This window comes from Astatotilapia calliptera, chromosome 17 (genome assembly GCF_900246225.1).
Source record: "Astatotilapia calliptera chromosome 17, fAstCal1.2, whole genome shotgun sequence".
In the NCBI taxonomy this organism is placed as follows: Eukaryota; Metazoa; Chordata; class Actinopteri; order Cichliformes; family Cichlidae; genus Astatotilapia; species Astatotilapia calliptera.
In genome coordinates this window covers 4,852,429-4,870,836 of record NC_039318.1, presented here as the reverse complement: position 1 = coordinate 4,870,836, position 18,408 = coordinate 4,852,429, and the positions used below count along the sequence as shown (strand labels likewise).

The 18,408-nt window shown below is 38.8% G+C and overlaps 1 protein-coding gene across 3 annotated transcripts in view; it reads left to right on the top strand.

Annotated features, from left to right (window-relative positions):
• The window catches only part of pik3r3b (phosphoinositide-3-kinase, regulatory subunit 3b (gamma)), a 232,412-nt gene that overhangs the window by 84,357 nt on the left and 129,647 nt on the right, over positions 1-18,408 (top strand). For all 3 annotated transcript variants that reach the window (XM_026147116.1, XM_026147115.1, XM_026147114.1), the window contains exons 2-3: positions 7,946-8,020; positions 10,750-10,824. Coding sequence is in view for 2 of the 3 variants with exons in the window: in XM_026147115.1 (XP_026002900.1) it covers positions 7,946-8,020; positions 10,750-10,824 (150 nt within the window). In the remaining variant the exon portion in view is untranslated. The remainder of the gene's footprint in view (positions 1-7,945; positions 8,021-10,749; positions 10,825-18,408) is intronic.

Genomic DNA, 18,408 nt, shown 5'->3' with positions numbered 1-18,408 from the left:
ACATGGAGGCCTAGTTACCCCCAGAAGGTAGCTGACTAACTGGCGAAAAGTGAAGGTCTGTACTGGTCTTAGTGGCTAAGTTGATTAGCCGCCTATGGATTATTGGTGAGGAACCCACAAGGGTGGACACAGAACAACACAGTTTCCAGATGGAAAACCACCAGACACTCGCTCGGACCATCACAGTCACTGCTACCTGTTACGCTTATCACTAATTCTAATGTTTTAACCAGGTCATATTGTGGAAACCATTACCACCCACTGACATAAGAGAAAGTACTCTACTGGTCGTTGCATTAAAAGCATGATGTTCAATTTGAAGTTACTCTTCAAGACCAGTTAAGTGAAATGAAATAATTTCTCACAACACACTAGTGTTCCGTCTTATGTATTCAACTGTCTCTGATTTGCATAAAAATGTAATGGTGACTATTCGGACTTATCTGTTAAACTTCTTACTGTTGCTTTTTTAAATGTGTTTCTTATTACTGAATAATAATAATAATAATAATAATAATAATAAGATAATATTTTGTACAACCACAATAGATTGGAAACAAAACCATCAAGCTGAACTAAAGGTCAGTTAAAATATAACATAAAATTCACATTCACAGGCATTGCAGTATCCATTCAGCCATCTTTGCTTAGCCTCTCGATTTTCATGAATTTAAAACAACTAAACGAGTGACCAATAAGGATTTTAGCCAGTTGTATCATGAGTGTTTGTTAGCTAAGCAAAGGTTTGGATTTGGTTCCAAGTGTTGAATTTGGTTCGCTTGAACCATTTTCTGTTCTGTGACTGTAATTTGTGTTTTTGAAGATCAAAACCTTTTTTTTACTCAGAAGATATCAGTGAATGCTGTTTTGTTAATGCCACTAATAATAAAACTCATTTATTTATAATATGTCCTTTGGTAATGGAGCTTGATGCTCCATGGTAAGGCATTAGTGAGAGACAGATTTTTCAGTGTGAAAACTTCCTGTTGCAAAAGTATCGATTTTTCCCAAACCATGATTCAAAAACAATTTTCTTAAACCTCATAGTAGACATGTGTGACTAAATCTTATTAGCAACTTCAAAGATCCCAACAGAACACAGACTATTGATAATTTCTGCAAACCTGTGGCATGTCCACACAATTATCATTAAAAATGGATGTTTTTTTCTGAAATCCTGTCAAGCACAGTGTGATGGTGGCAACATCCTACTAACCTGATGATGAGAAACAGGGGGTGGTGGATTTTTCAAAGATGATAAATGAGAGGAAGGAGAAAGACAAGATTGAGGAGGATGGATTAAAGGGGATTCTCTGTGGGTCCTCTGTTCAGTGTAAGATATCATCTTTAGCTCACTTTTAATCAAACCAATTACCAGTGGAATATTAGCATTCTATAGTTTTGCATTGTGCAGAAGAAATATTAATGGAAAAACAGATTAAATAGCAGAGGGATTTAATTAGTGATATTTTCAGCATTATGCACACCAAAACAACTCTAACTCAAGGATACTCAGAATTTTGAACTTTCATTATGCAAAAATCTAAAGTCTACAAGGAAAAAGATTTATAAACAATGCTGCTATTTACCATTTGCTGCATATGTAAGCAAACTTTTAATGGTCTGAATAGAAAAGCATTATATAAGAACCAGTCCATTTATATTGTTTCAATGTGCTAAACACAGACACCTAGACCATCTTTTCCTACATAGAAGCTTTAATTGTGACAAAACAGTTTTGTCTGATTAATTATCTGCATGTCCAACTTGCCTTTCATGGCACTCTAAAATGATTTTATCCAAGTGCCTGCTGGATTGGGAAATCCACGGGGGAAATACAGCACAATTACAGTCTTGCAGTTTAAGAGAAGCTTCCTCTCATCTGGTCATTCACACACACATATTTAACACATTTTATAAATGTCTGTGTAAATGAGTTCAGTTTAAAATGTGTGTCACTATGCCTCACACCTTGTGGATGTCAGTGAGACGCCACTAATTTTCAAAATTTGATGTCCTTAAATGAGACTGGGTTGGAACATGTCAACTTTATGTGAAGAGAAAAAGCAGACAAGACACAAAGACTTGTGGTAGTAGTAAACTTAATTTAAATTAGGTAGGAAAAGGTCGGCACTTGATGAAAAAAATATGTATAAAGTACGACAGTGCTCGTCACCATTTTCACTGGCGTTTTCCAATTCATTCCAGGCCAGCTGTTAATGTGTCTTTATCGATCATCCAACCATTTCCAAAACATCACATCATGATTTCATGTCTTTTATTGAAATTAAATTCAATATTTGAAACTATAGTACACTTTCATGTTAATAGTTTACAGACAACAGATAATGTCTCCAGCCAAATGTGGATGTAAGTTATGCTTAGGAGGACTAAAATAGACTGGGAATGTTGCCTGGAGGGAAATACTGAATGTAACTGTGTTTGTTTTTATAAACACTTCGGTGTGGACAATGATGACAACAACAACAAAAAAAATACAGACTTGATATTTAAGTTTCTACAAATACATTTTGTTCAAATGAATTGAAACTACGGCTGCCTTGAGGGGAAGTAGATACATCACGAAGGAAGGATTTAATAACTGGTAAACACAGTGGCTTGTCTGCATTCTTTTAGCATTTCTTTACCATGTGGCTTCTTCTAGTCTAGAAGCTTGTGCTTAAAGTGCTGCTTTATAGTATTTTTCTGGAATTTATGACACTGATTCCCCAGACGTTTAGCATAGAATGATATCTATAGCCTCCATTTATTAGATTTTGTAAGTCAAAGTTCTGGAAACTGAAACAGCATCAGCACATTACAGTATGAATAAGTCCTCGGGCAAAAATTGTATATGCAGACCAGAAGACAGATTCAGATTTAATGTGCATTTAAGATACATATTAATGTATCTGTTACAATGTTAAACATCCTGTGGATGTGGTCATAATGCAAGACAAATGGCTTGCAAATAGCTTTGTTTGCGTGGGAGACATCATTTAGCATTTAGCTTTGTGTCTGTTTGTGCATGTATTAATTGAAATCAATGTTTGGTTTATCCCTACACAGCTTTACTCTGAAAGTTACATTTTTAAGCAAATGCAATGGCTATGTTTGCTCGATAAGGGTGTCTGTATGCATTTATGCTAATGTATGCATATGCATAAATGTTTTTCTGAGTATGCTCATATAATAAGTCATCATACGCTAACCTCATAGCATGTTTAGCTGAGTCCCCGGGGTGGGGGGAGGTTTCCTCTGACTAACATGCTGCCATGGTGGATTGGTCAGGAGGAGACAGAGGATGAATATTTCACTTTGCTTAGCTGTTAATATTGCTAAAGACAAGTCCCTTTCCTGTGTCCTATTTAAGATTCAGCACATGTGAGGAGATGCATTGAATATTATCAGCGGCTATTGTCATAATTTGTGAGTTTCATATTTTGAATTCATTCCATAGCCTTCCCCACTACTCCTTAATGTCAAGATGCTATGTGTCTGTGGTATTTGTCACTCTATAAGTGCTTCTTTCTTGCATCTTGTCTTTAGTTTTGCTTTCTATTTGTCATTTTCCCTGATTGCATTCACCTGTGCCTCATTTTCCCAGCTGTGTTCATTTAACGGATTGCTGTGTGTGTATAAATATTTCTTTGTTGCATTATCTGTTATCCTTTACAGCGTGTTTCCCTTTTTTATGGTCTCCTGCATTCTGCTGGATTTTCCACATGCTGTGTCATTATTTCTGTACACATGCTGTGTAGATCACATATTGCACATTATAGTTTGCCTCATCTCATGTGAGTTTTACCTGAAGACTTACATTGAATGGTAAATGGCCTGTATTTATATAGCGCTTTACTAGTCCCTAAGGACCCCAAAGCGCTTTACATATCCAGTCATCCACCCATTCACACACACATTCACACACTGGTGATGGCAAGCTACGTTGTAACCACAGCCACCCTGTACATTAAACTTGTCTTCCTGAGATGAAACAAAACAGCCTTTCCAAACCAAATGTGGCTTCCCTCTGCTGTAGCTCCGATTAAAGGAACAGGACTGTCCAGTCAGGTCTGGAGTCAGCTGCCCCCTGGTGTCACTGTATATTATTGCAGAACTGAACACAGCACCTCCATCTGAGAGGGACAAAGATCTGAGATGTTGCACAGGGACTTAGGATGAAAACGTAAACATATTGGGATGTGAACATCAAATATGAGTGAATTTCATACTCATCGTGCAAGTGTTTGACCTAAACATGATTTATTATACATCAAGAGAGCCAATCCTGGTATATGAGTTATCAGAAGCTCCCACAGGCACAGAACAGCTTCTCTGATATATAAGCATCTTGCTCTATAACTCCACTCTCTTATCTTGATCAGATTTTCTATCTGTACGTGTGTGTGTGTGTGTGTGTGTGCGTGTGTGTGTGTGTGTGTGTGTGTGTGTGTGTGTGTGTGTGTGTGTGTGTGTGTGTGTGGTGGTGGTGGGAGGGGGCATACTAAATTTGAATGTAAACGCGAAATAGTGATTCTGGTCCTACTTCATAATGCCAGCTTCACCGATCAATAAATAATTTTCAGATACTGCTGATCGGGACCACAGCTGTTGGTAGCTCTGAGGGTATGACCACATCTGTATGTGTGTACCATAGTATCAGATTTATACAGTATAGTACGGTGGAAAATGTTTTAATGAGAGAACATCTTTGTGGACAGACCGTGTGTGTGTGTGTGTGTGTGTGTGTGTGTGTGTGTGTGTGTGTGTGTGTCTCCCCTTCCATCTGTCTTTCTGTCTCATTGTACGATGTGCATACTATACTGGTGCATACAGTCACGTTAATCTTCTCTTGGGGTTCATCTCTATCTGTTTATCTGACTTTGAACTGTGTCTCTGTGTGTCTGTAGGTTTGTGTATGTCTTTGTTTGTAGCACCCTACCCTCTGTCTAATGGGGGCTGGGGGTGGGGTGATCTGCTGCAGAGCTGAAGGAATGGAGTCAGCTTCACTGTTCTCCTCTCTTCTCCTTTTGTCTTTATTTTCATCCACCAGTCTCTTTTTCTTTGTCCTCTTCTTTTATCATTTTCTTCTGTTCTTCTTCCTTTCTTCTTTTTTCTACTCTTTTGTGTTTTCATTTGTCCATTTACTTTTCAGTTCTTCACTTTTTCCTTTCTTGTTTGTCCTCTTCTGATTTTTCCTCTCATCTCTCACTATCCCCGCCGTGTAATATCCACCCTGATCTGTCCTCTTGTCTTTATTATATATTCGCTCTTTTTGTCCTCTTTGCTTTTGTCCTTATGTTTGTTATTTAATCCCTGATTCTCCTCTTCTTGGGGTTGCCCTCTTTTGTTTTTTGCTCTTTTTATCCATGTTGAATTCAGTTTTTTCCAATGCTCTCTTCTTATTCACTTTCCCCTCATCCTCCTATTGAGACCCCTCTTACCTTCTTCTTACTTCTACTTTCTCCCTTCTTCTCCTCTTTTCCATCTCGCTCTGATTTTTCTCTTTATTCATGCTCTTTACATATCTCCTCTTTTTTTTTTTTTTTACCTCTGTTATCACTTTTCTTTTCTCTCCTCTCCTCTCCTGTCCTCTGGCTGAGCTATTGTCTTTGTAATACATTTCGACAGTGACATTAATGAAAGCACTGTGCATTTAACGACCGATATCTCCGGAAATTCCTCAGCATTCTTTGTCATTGCTCACACTGACAGCCACACATGCATACACATCTGAAATAATACACTCAACTGGCCGCTCACATAAACATAATCAGTGCAGGAAATAGCAGGTCTGTAAACCTGTAAACATGGTGACTAAGTGTATGTTAAGTTTTTAAATATGATTTTTTTGTGCAAGTGTGTTTGACATCATTAAAAGACAAGTGTCATTTACAGGTGTAATTTAATTCAGCGTGACCAATACTTGGCTGTGTGTGTGCTATGATAGGACACAAGTGTGACCATCACAACAAAGGAGGGTGGGAACTGCTAAGCTAAAACGATATGGTGAGAAAGAGTATGTGGGCAGAAGAGAGCAACTAGGTATGAATTGTTAGGTGAAGGAAAAGTTTATTAAGAGGATGAAATAGAGGGAGGGATAGGGACAAGTTGAGGAGCAGCTTGGGAAAAAGAAAGTGAGAGGGTACACAAAAAAAACAAAGTAAAGATGGAATAAAGGAGAAAAGACATTAACAGAATATTAGCAGTGTTGTGGTAGAGACGAGCCATGGGATGACCCTGACTTCATTAGCTACACATTAAAATATTAGATATAGAGAAAATAAAATAAAACACAAAGTTACCATCATTTTATAAAATCCGCATGGTCCTGTCATTTGGAATGCTTCAGTGACCTATATTTAAACTAACATCATGTTGTACTTAGGAAGTCTCAAAACTCGTGACTAAGACCAACAACTCATCAGGGATCTGTTTACTGAGATCAAAGAAGCTGAAATAGGTTTGTTCATAGACTTCTGGCCATGCACGTTGACTTCTGTAAACCATTAGAGGAGCCCCCCACTAGCCATTAGAAAGACTGCAGGCTTAAGGAAAGTCTACATTGGCTGCACTTTTCACACCCAGAAGCTCCCTCCATCTTTTCTATACACAGCATGGAGGAAACCATAGCTTCCTTTCTTGTGCGGTAAAGGTGAAATATTTGTAGAAACCACGTCATTAACAAAGATCTGGTGAATGACCAATAAAAACTCACCAAACTGGTGAATAAAAACAATACAAAGGGAACTTGGAGCCATTAAGATTTTTTTAAAATGTATTGTACCCATGTACAGTATACTACAGCATACTCCCCAAAAAATTTGTGCAAGCTGCTATTATTAACTATAGTTTTATTTTCAAGTTAGGTGATCTCTGTGGGAATAAGTGTTTGAAAAAAAAATGGACTGGTGTTTTCAACACTCACAGTGGATGCACTTGAGGTTCAGTATCTTGCACAAAAATACTCTGACACACGCACAGAAGAATCGATGCATTAATCATCCGATTTGTAGGTGGACTGCTCTACCAGCACATCCCTGGATGCCCCAAACGTTGCCAATAATTTTAAAAGAATGTTCAGTTAGTTGAAAGATTTATTGGCTGCATAATAATGGATAGTATAAGAGCAGCTCCTTAAAGCTAATTTGTTCATACTCTGCTTTAGAGTACCAACACGTCTTCAGTGTTTTAATTCTACTTCACCAAGATCTCAGTAAGAAGCCCTGTTTATAGACGATACCATGTTTTCTTGCTCTTTCTTCAGTAATGTTAGTCATCTTTTTCATGCATATGTGCAGCATGATAAACCAACCTTTTAAAAATGCTCAGAGGTTGTCTGTACAGTGCATGCATACGCTCTGCTGTAGCTATTTATGCTGTAGCTACACATTGATATGTTCATGTGTCGTGTACGTGTTTAGTTTTCTTTAGTGTTTTGTATGCTAGCACTAAAAGACTACAACTTAACATGTATGTATTTATGTGCCTTAAGAAGCAGCTATTTTTCTGTGTGTGTGTATGTGTCACACGGTGGCATGTGAAGTTTTGACCCAAGTATGAACTCATCACTGACATTTACAAGGCCTTTATGCTGCTGTCTGTGTTTGTTTCTCTGTGTATGTGTGTGTGTACACATTCCCTGGAGGGCACACACATGAAAGCACACATACGCACTTGGATCCATCAGTCTAGATGGGTGGATTGCAGAAATTGAAAAGAAAAACCATGCCTCTTGTTGTCGGGCTCAGCAAGTCTTCAGAAATGTTGGTTGTAGTCTTATAACAATGTTTTTCTCTTTTTTCAGTTTTTTGGCAGTAGTAAATTATTTTCCAAATTATAATCACTATGCAAATGAAAAATTAGAACTAAAATTATCCTTATGTTGATGTCTGATTGTTTCCAGGCAAGAACAATGATAAAGGCTTTTATTTCTCTGTCTCAGGTGTGGAGGCAGAACTTCTCTCTGAAGCAGCACCTGTGATTGTTTGGAGACTCATCGAGACCGTCAAGAAACATGGTGAGAGAAAAAGCAACATCACTGTGTACTAAGTATATTTATTACCAGGTAACTACACACAATGCCATCATTATTTTGATATTTTATTTATATATATATATATATATATATATATATATATATATGCTGGATAGCGTAGTGGTTAGACTACACGCCTTTTGAACAGAGGATCGCAAGTTCAATTCCTGCCTGGGGCGTCTGTATCCAGTAAGGGTCCTAAGGCTAGACCCCCTATGCTAAGCAAGCCTACTGCAGACATGAGCGAGACAGATAAATATGAAGGCATGCCGGCTCGGACGTCGCCCGGATCAACAAGGTCCGTGTCAGGTGTTGAGGAACCAGGGCACCCTGTAATTATATATATATATATATATTAGGGGTGCAACGATACACAAAATTCACGGTTCGGTTCGATACTTTGGTGTCACGGTTCGATATTTTTTCGATACAAAAAAAAATGTTCATGCCTTTTTAATTTGTCATTTATTAAAATTATAAATATATATTTTAACTCAAAAGTACAGTTTTGAGTTGCGTGTTTTTTATTTTGACAGCGAATGCACACCTGCGGACCACTTATGTGCAGCCCTGGTTATATAGCTCGTCATATTGCAGCCACAGAAATTATTTTGTCCATGAAACCATAAAGCTGCACTTTCTTTTTGCCTTATAGTCTGATTTGTCATAACTTTTCCGTTTTGTGGTAAGCTTTTCTTTGGCTGTCACTTCTTCACCCTGACCTGTCTTATTTGGCTCAGCAGAACTAAAATATATATATCCTGCTGCTTTTACACGCGCACTCACATAAGCTCAGCGATTCTCTGCGCAATCAACCTCTCACATGTTTAAGCTTGCTGCGGGAGATTTCACTTGTCATGTTTGCATAGTAAGCTAACGACTAATAAGACGATGTCAGAGGAATTGGTGCACAAATTATCATCACTCACAGATCAGTGCTGTCGCTCTCTATACACAGTTCGCACGATTGCAAAGTGAAAGCAAAAAAACAAGCGCAAATTCAAACGCGATTTCAATATGTCACATATTGACAGTGGCTCACCAATGCCAATGACATAATTACCCAGCTACATTTCTGAAAGAATGCAAAAGCATTGACATATATTTTTCCTTCCTACAATAGCCCGACGGGCAGGGCAGAGATAGATTTTGGTAGCCCGACTGAAAAAAATCGCTAGCTCCAGGACGTCGGGCTAGCGATATTGCAAGCCCTGTATCTGATTGAGGAATCACTCATCTTTGGAAAAGAGAGTTTATTACAGAGAAATGTCTCTTTCCAAAATAAAAGCTATACTATCCGCTTCTTCTGGGCTATATTCTCAGCAGCATAAGGAGAATCATGTGCTAACAGCTGTCTAAATGACTCGGCTAACGTTAGTAGCATGCTTGTTGTTTTGGTCTTTGCACTAGGATGATGTTGGCGTAAATGTGCAGTCATATTCGTTGTGTTCCCACTAGTGCTTTCAGGTTAATCTCGTTGAAATGACCTTAACGCCACAACACGGCAAATCTCCGTTAACGAGCTACCGCGGATCGCCCCGTGTGTGGGGCTAGACGGCCAACACGTTAACGAGCTAACTGCGCTAACACACTAGTTCCCACCCATGTAATTGAGCATTGCATGGCACATCCAACATACTGTTTTACTTTAGTCCATGACTCGCTTACCTTCAGGGTCATACGTCACATGAAAACCAAAATAATTCCAAACGCCAGATCTGAATGAGGGTGATGGAGGTCCATGTGTCTTGCTAGCTTGCCCTGCGCTCTTCCTTCTGACTATGCTGTCTGTGTTGAGCGCTCAGTGGATCTGCGCTCGACAGTGCAGCCTAGGCGGAGTAGTCGAACGCAGATTCACTGAGCGCTCAACACAGACAGCATCGTCGGAAGGAAAGTTGATAAAATAAATTACAAATGTTGTATTGTTCGATACATATGCGTACCGAACCGAAAGCACTGTATCGAACGGTTCAATATCGATACGAATATCGTTGCACCCCTAATATATATATATATATATATATATATATATATATATATATATATATATATATATATAATTATTATGGTAATTGCTCTTTCTTAATTATATATATTAAATAAAGAAGAAAGTACAATAAGTCTAATAAGTCTAATTTTTACAGAGGAGTTCACATTTTGCAAAATGTACACCTAACTAAGACTCACTGCTGCACAAATTCATAACTCAGCATGTGACCACTGAGTACATTTCTGCATGTGTACATTTCTGCTTCTGGGCTACAAATCCAACATGATGATTAGTGAGCTTTAAATATGCTCCGAGCCTTATTTTCAAATGAGAGCCAGGCTGGTTTTACTTTTCATGAGTCTAACCATGTCCTGACTCCTGCTCTGTGGTTAGAGATGTGAGATTAATCTCCATCTTTTCATTCTGTCACTTATTTAAAAATAAATCCACCTTCTCCCACATGAGAAATAATAAATATGTGTGGTATGGTTCTGTCTTCTGAGGGCAGCAGGTGAAGAATTTTATAATTCAACAGGGCTGCATGAAAAATATAACACAATTCACCACATTTAGCCTGGAGCCTGAATAGCAGACTTGATCATTTGTATAATATAATGTATATCACTGTTTCTTAGCCCAGAGGAACATCATATTTTCTGTCTGACACAGTCATTTCTCGACTGACTTCGTTCCTCTTCGTCCGCTTGTGTGTGCTGTCCAGATCTTAATGATTCTCTGTACCAAGCCCCGCCAGCATCCAGTGGACCTGTAGAGCTCCGCCAGTCTCTAGAATCAGGTACGGACCCCTTCAAAATAAGTTAAATGTTGGAGCAAAAATAATGTATAATAATGTATTCAGTAAATATTTACTGAAAGGTTTTTTATGAGGTGCCAGTTCAATCAAACGTCCAAGATAAGGCGGTAATGAGCTGAGTCTCAGACTCTGAATGTGACTGATTTGTCTGAGTATTTAAGGAAAATATTGCTTGACCATTCATATCTAAATGATAGAAATATTTTAAATCATATCACAATGAAAGTGATCATTCTCTTTACATCTCAGTGTCATGAGCTGTGTACAGGCAGAAACTGTGGACCCAAGGTGCAGACACTTTGAGCAGGCAGGCAGGGCAGACAGCATAGGATGAGGGAGACCACAACACAGATCAAAGAAAACACAGGGCTTAAATACACAGAGGGAGCAATCAGGGAATGGGAGACGGGGGGGAAACACAGCTGGGACAAATCAGGGCTAAGACATGGGAAGCAAAACCAAACACATTAACATGAGACACGAACCTTTAAAGTAAAACAGGAAACATAACACAGAGACGTGGACTTGACAAGGGGACACAGCTGACAGGGGAGACAGAGCAACTATGGAACACAGAGACATAAACTATAAGACAGAGAACTCTAAGAAACCAAAAAACTAGAAATGATAAATAATATCAAAATCAAAGTTCAATAATGATGTAAAACTGAAAACCCCTAACACTCAGAACCTGCAAAGATTCTCATATTGCCTCTTTGCATCCTCTAACTTACTCCCATCTTTGGCCAAAATTAACTATTGCCTCTGGGAATGGGCTTGACTACCAGTATGTCAGTGTCAAGTTGACAACTGCTGATCATATTTGGTGATGTGATGTGTGGTGATCACCAGCTGGAACCAGAAACATGTCACCAAACAGCTGATTAGTATGAGGTTGACATGAAAAAGGTTATTGTAACCAGTGTGTCAAAGGTAGCCCTTAAAACATTTTCCATTATGTTAAAAAGGGACAGTGCTCTTGATAAAAGTATCACTAAGTATCAGTATCAATAATGTTACGACCCGTCTAGGACCAGGCAATAACATGAGTGAGGCACTCGCTCCCCCCCCCCAAGACCCAAGCAGCCACAGGAAACAAATCCGTTCTTTATAATGCCATTTATTTATAAAGTGAAAAAGAGGAACAACAAAAACGGGAGTGTCAACACTTCAGGGTGAGCCAAGGCCAAAGTAATAAATAAAAACAAATCTACACAAATCCCGCACCCCTGACCTTACCAAAACAAAGTCAAAAATAAAGACAGAGTCTGACCTCCTTAACTAATTCAAAACAGGAGAAAACGGGTGATCAAAAGAAACGGCTGCTCACCCCTACCCACTCCACTTCCACAACTTTCAAGCCACACTGCAGCCAGTGGCTGCCACAGTTACACTGCTGGGTCATGAGGAGAAACACGAGGACCTCTCCCGCCATAACACTCCAGCCTCCTTTTAATGGGCGGGTCCTCCAGCTGGAACCAGTCACGTCGGGGCGGTGTATCCACGCCCCAATCGGAGCAGGGCCCTGGCACAGCTGAATTAACATAAAAAGATGCATCACCTGCACAAAACAAAACACATGAACATGCAAGTTCGGAACACTAAGAATATAAATACCAGTATTTGTATTTATAAAATCCTGACACTACCTATGACTTATTTTTTGACTCTTGGTGTCGGCATGGTAACTACTGCTGTACTCCCTGTCTGTCATGGAAACTTATCAGCACACTGTAAACCTGAGGAAATTTAAAATTTAAAGTTAATAAACGTAAAAGTTCAAGCATACAAATCTCACCTTTGTGTTCTTTTTTAATTAAGCAAAAGTCAAACAGGACCTTTGATAAATCAAAACTGTAATAAGTCAAAAGTGCCTCATTCAGCCATTTACACTAGCACCTTTTTCGACACTGCAGTGGTTTCTATCTTATATTCACATATCGGTGAACACATCAGAGAGCAACTTGGGTTTCAGTATCTTGCTCAAGGATACTTGACCAACCGAATTAGCTGATGACCTGCTCTAGAGTATTGTCTTTTATAACATCAAACACAAAGGAGCTATTCATTTATTTATTTTGTAGAAGGAAAATCTGCCCTTTACACTTGATAGCATTTAGTACCATTTTAACATTGCTGATGATTGTGGGTATTTCTTAAGAGTTCCTAATAGAAAAAAATGACCAGACGTTTCTTGCCTGTGTTCAATGAGCACAGAGTAGCCTAATACACGTCCATGATCAGTGATCCAAACACTGTGAGTGTAATATTCACAGGCTCTGGTCATGCAGAAAAGCTCACTTGCACGCATGTGGTGTGAGTAAACAGTAAATACATGGCTTTAATCTGCACCAACTACTTACAGTGTAGATATTTAGCATTTAGATTCACAGCAACAATAACATCTTTGATTTTAAGGAAAATTTCATGGAAGATGTTCACACATTAAATATTCTGTTGTAGGAATACTAAACTGAGGGAAATGAAATAATTGAATTATCGATAACTGGGGATCCTCCAAGCGCTTCTATCACAGACCCAATGGTTGGTAAAAAGATACCTATTTTATCTTTTAAGTACTTTATTGTGCCTTTAGGAGTACAAAAGCTTGTCTCATGGGTTGTATCTTTTAAAGTATTGATGTTGTGTCCTTAGGCTGGAGTCTAATCTAGCTGTCATAGAAAAAAGACAGGGTACACCCTGGATACACTCTGACATTATTAAGTCATTAATTAATTTATCATGCAGTTATTAAACGTGGGAGGAAATCCATGCAGATACAAGGAGAAGATGCGAAGTCCACACAGGAACATGGCAGCCAAACAGGAGAATTAAATCAAATTAAATAAGGGACTCTGACCCGAAGGATGGAGAGCCAGTCCAGACCAGGGGTATCTGGGATCTAACAAAGTGCAAACCAGAAAATATCCTGGGCATATACAAACTGTGGCACAGTGGTTCAGTAGTTAGCACTCCTGTCTCACAGGAAGAAGGCTCCTGGTTCCAATCACAGCAGGGGCCTTTTTAAATGGAGTACATGTCCTTGCATGGGTTTCTTCCGGATGGTACCTTTGCTTGAATCGCATAAAAGAATGTTAAAATAGTGTGCTTTTTACTGCTTGATAATATATTGTATATCTACCATTCTGTATACATAAATAGCTGGTGTTCCAGTAATTATTCTTATTGATTAGATTTCTCTATATTGTAACAGCATGGGCGAAAACTGTTTTTTAAACTCTATCACTATTACCAGTTCTTTCAGGTCAGATAATTATTGAATTATTGACTTACAGGCACCTCTTTTGTTTCACTTAACACTGACTTCACACAGGTCCCTTTTCTCTTCTTGTTCCACACCTCGTAGCAATAACTGCACAAACATGGTTGCTCTATTCAGAATTGTCCTGAATGCATTCAAACTGGTAAACGTACAATGACATGAAAAAGCATTTTGCCCCTTCCAGATTTCATTGGTTTTTACATATTTGTCACACTTTCAGGTCATCAAACAAATGTTATTGTTACAGAAATATAACTTAAGTAAATATAAAATGCAATTTATTATGGGTAAGCATTGGCAGGAGTACCAAAATTACTCCAGAGTAGAAACACATCTAATCCGGGAGATAAAAAGAGAGGAAGAGACTGAGCAAAAATGTGATCCATCTTTGACTTCTGTGGCAAAAACCTATGCCGACCAAAAAAAGAACATAAAGGCTTTTATTAGGTTTAGGGGCAATTGTCTGCTAACTATAGCTCAGTGGAGCAGATCATCTACTAGTTGGAAGGTTGGTGATTTGATCACTGGCTGCTGTAGTCTGTATGCCAACATATCCTTGCTGAACCCCAAGTAGCTGCCCTATTTGTTCATCAGAGTGTGAATGTTAGATAGAAAAAGCATAGAAAAAAGTGCTTGTGTGAATGAGGGATGTTGTATGAAGTGCTTTGACTGCTTAAGTAGAGTAGAAGAGTACAAAATAAAAACCATCCCATACTACACAGGGGCCATGGAGGTTTGCAAAGTCCTATTCTTTTGATAAATGAAATCATCATTTTAAAAATATTTTTTATTTATCGAGGCTACCTTCATCTAACATAAAAATGTGTTTGATGTCATGCAAGTGTGTGCAAAATGTGCTAAAATATGCCACAAATGCTTTTTCACTGTACTGTATATGTAACTGTCTAAAAGCTATTCGGTTAGCAGACAAATAAGATTACAAGTGAAGCCTTCTTGTGTACTAAAATAGCAACATCAAACATTTGTTTTAGCTTGTGCACTCAATTGAAACTGAAATTATGTTTCTTATCTTTTCAAACAAAGTGACTCTTGCTAAAATTAAATGGGCTCTTCCTTTTGCTGTGTTGGTTAATTTGTAATCATCTGCAAGCAACAAGTGGATCATCAGAAAACACAGCTCCAAAACCAGGCAAAGTAGATAGTCAGGAAAAAAGACAAAACTTGGCCAAATTGTAGTATTTGAAGTTCAGTTTTGGCACCACCAGGGAGTGCTCTGGCTCTGTACTTTAATTTTGGGAGAAAGGGGAGGGGAGCTCACAAAATTACACTCTAGACTCCACTCTCAGTTGGAGCATGGTAAGCAGGTAGCTGGCCAGGAGGATATGAGACATTTATTCTTAGTTTTTGTTATTTATGCTTATGATAGTGGGTCAAAAACAGATATTTCATTAGTTCTTACCAGTATGGTGTGATGTTATATAAAGCTTATATAAAACTGAACTTTGCCCTAACACATGTCCACTCTCTGGCACATTTACATGGAATTATTATTGTTAAAATATTATTTTTATTGTAATAGCAAGAAGAATATTAAGATAATGGTTAATCGAGTGCACTCCCTCTAATTTTATATATTAGTAATATAATTTACAAAGTAAATCTTGAATGAAGATAATTCTAAAACTATTTAGAAATGTATTTTATGGACTGATGCAGAACTAATTTCGGTGTTTCAGTAGTTATGCTACCTGGAATCCTAAGAGGTTAGCACTAATGATGCTACATCACTATTATGTATTTTTCATCATTTATGTTATATGTTATTGTCTTTCTAAGTCTTAAAAGAAATACTAAACACACACACACACACACACACACACAGCTATAAACATAGGCTTAGGTAATACATCATACTTTCAAAAGGTTTTAAAAAGACTGAAGACATTGGATGCTGAGCCACACAACATAGTAAATGGACTGATTCTTATATAGTACTTTTGTTATTTATCCGAGCAACACTCAAAACACTTTACACAGCTTGCCAGATACATGTGTATAGATACATGTGCACACACCTGAAACCTAACCCTTTTTAGACCATTACCATTGGGCCAAGATATGCACATATTATTGAATTAAAGAAGCTGACATATAGGCAGAGAAATATATAACAAAGCCCTGACATGCACACCCAGATATATGTTAAACCATAAAGGGGCTGAATGACAGAAATTGCATGCACTCTATAACTGTGTTCTGTATGATATGTGATCTAATAGAGGTGGACAGAGTTTATAAATGGCCTGTATTTATATAGCGCTTTACTAGTCCCTAAGGACCCCAAAGCGCTTTACATATCCAGTCATCCACCCATACATTCACACACTGGTGATGGCAGCTACATTGTAGCCACAGCCACCCTGGGGCGCACTGCCAGAGGCGAGGCTGCTGGACACTGGCGCCACCGGGCCCTCTGACCACCACCAGTAGGTGAAGTGTCTTGCCCAAGGACACAACGACCGAGACTGTCCAAGCCGGGGCTCGAACCGGCAACCTTCCGATTACAAGACAAATTCCCAACTCTTGAGCCACGATCGCCCGCATTTATATGGAATATAAATATATCAAAAGGTAACTTGTGGGGAGATTTGTGTTGACGTCTGAGTATGAGGTCATGTGAATAGTCATAAAGGAAGGGTTTGGATGGAATACTGAAGGGCACGTAGGGGTGGTATATGTGAGAAACAATGGAGAGAGAGTGGGAGGGAAACAAGAAAGGAAACACTGTCTTCCTCCGTGCCTCAGCATCACACACAGGAATATTTTTCTCTTTCAATCATGGTTTTGAATTACACACTCAGAAGAAATACAAGGCAAAGATAAAGAAATATAATGAATGAGTGTTTTTCTTTAAGTATAGACTGTCTATACTGCAATCACTGTGGCTGATGTAATATCACCTGTTGGCTTGTGGAATCCACATTTTGAAGCCTTAATGTTTAACTTTTGGCCACCACCATGTTAGCGTTTCACAGACCATATTGACAATATTTGGATGATGGAGTGAAGTACTAAGTTATCAGCTAATGCAAGTTTGTTCCACAAGCTGCACCAACAAAAACTGTAGGGGGCACAGATATACGTGCCTACTAATTGGTATTACCTAAAAGAATAATAAAGTACTAGAATTTCACTAAACAAAACTAAAGAACAAACTTCTTGGATGGCCTGTACAACAAAGATTTGTTACATAGTTCTGTGAAGCAGGGTCCAAAAAGCAGAAACTATAATACCATTTTGAACATTCAGCAAAGAGCTAAGTTATGAAAAAATCTCATTATTAGCCACAGTGCCTTTGTTATGAAGATGTGACTATTAATAGAGCCCCAAATTGTATTTTGTACTACAAAGGCTGTAAAGATACGTTTTACCCCTGAGCCTTAATGCTGTATCGTCAACAAGAGCAGCCCAGCTGTATAGGGCAAAATATAAGGTGCACCCTGGACAGGTCCCCACCAATAAACCTAAACCCACCAACTGCATGTCTTTGGACTGTGGAGAAAGCTATCAGAGCGAACCCATCCAGACATGGGGAGAGCATGCAAACTACATACAGAAAGGCCTTGGCCAGATAGTGGATTGAAACCCAGGACCTTTTTACTATGAGGCAACAATGCTAACCACTGCAACACCCTGCTGCCCTATTAAAAAAAAAAAAAAATTGACAAAGAATAGGCAACAAAGTCATGTTTGCTCTCATGGCAATCCAGTGTTCCACAGCCAGGAAGAAAACTGCATTTTTCCTCCTGTATCTGAGGTTTGACTTACGGACAAACTGTGGTTTGCACAGAAGTCCAAGAATAAAAACTCGCTCAGGGTCAGATCCTTGAACCCGTTCCTCTCAATCACGCCCCTCCAGGTCTCATTGTTGTTGCCCAATGAGCGTTGAAGTCTCGGTCGGTCCGCCAGGGCCTCAGCTCCTGGTCGCAGCCCGGCACACATTGCACCCGACCTCTACTGCCTGTGGGGCCTGGCGCCTCCTGCAAGTGGTGGGCCTATTGCTACAAAGTCAAAGGTTAACCAGGAAATATGCAAGTCTTGAAGGTCATATCCAAATCCTCTATCCATGTTTGTATACTGTGTATGGTAGTACATTTATATACTGCAATAGACTTAGATTGCCATGATGTACTGAGCGTTTCTCCTTCTCTCACTCCTTTTTCACTGACCATGTGTTTATACACTCAATTTAATTATGAGTTATTATTAATCTCTGGCTCCCTTCCAGAGTGTGTCTACCTCTTGTTGCGGCTTCTCTGAAT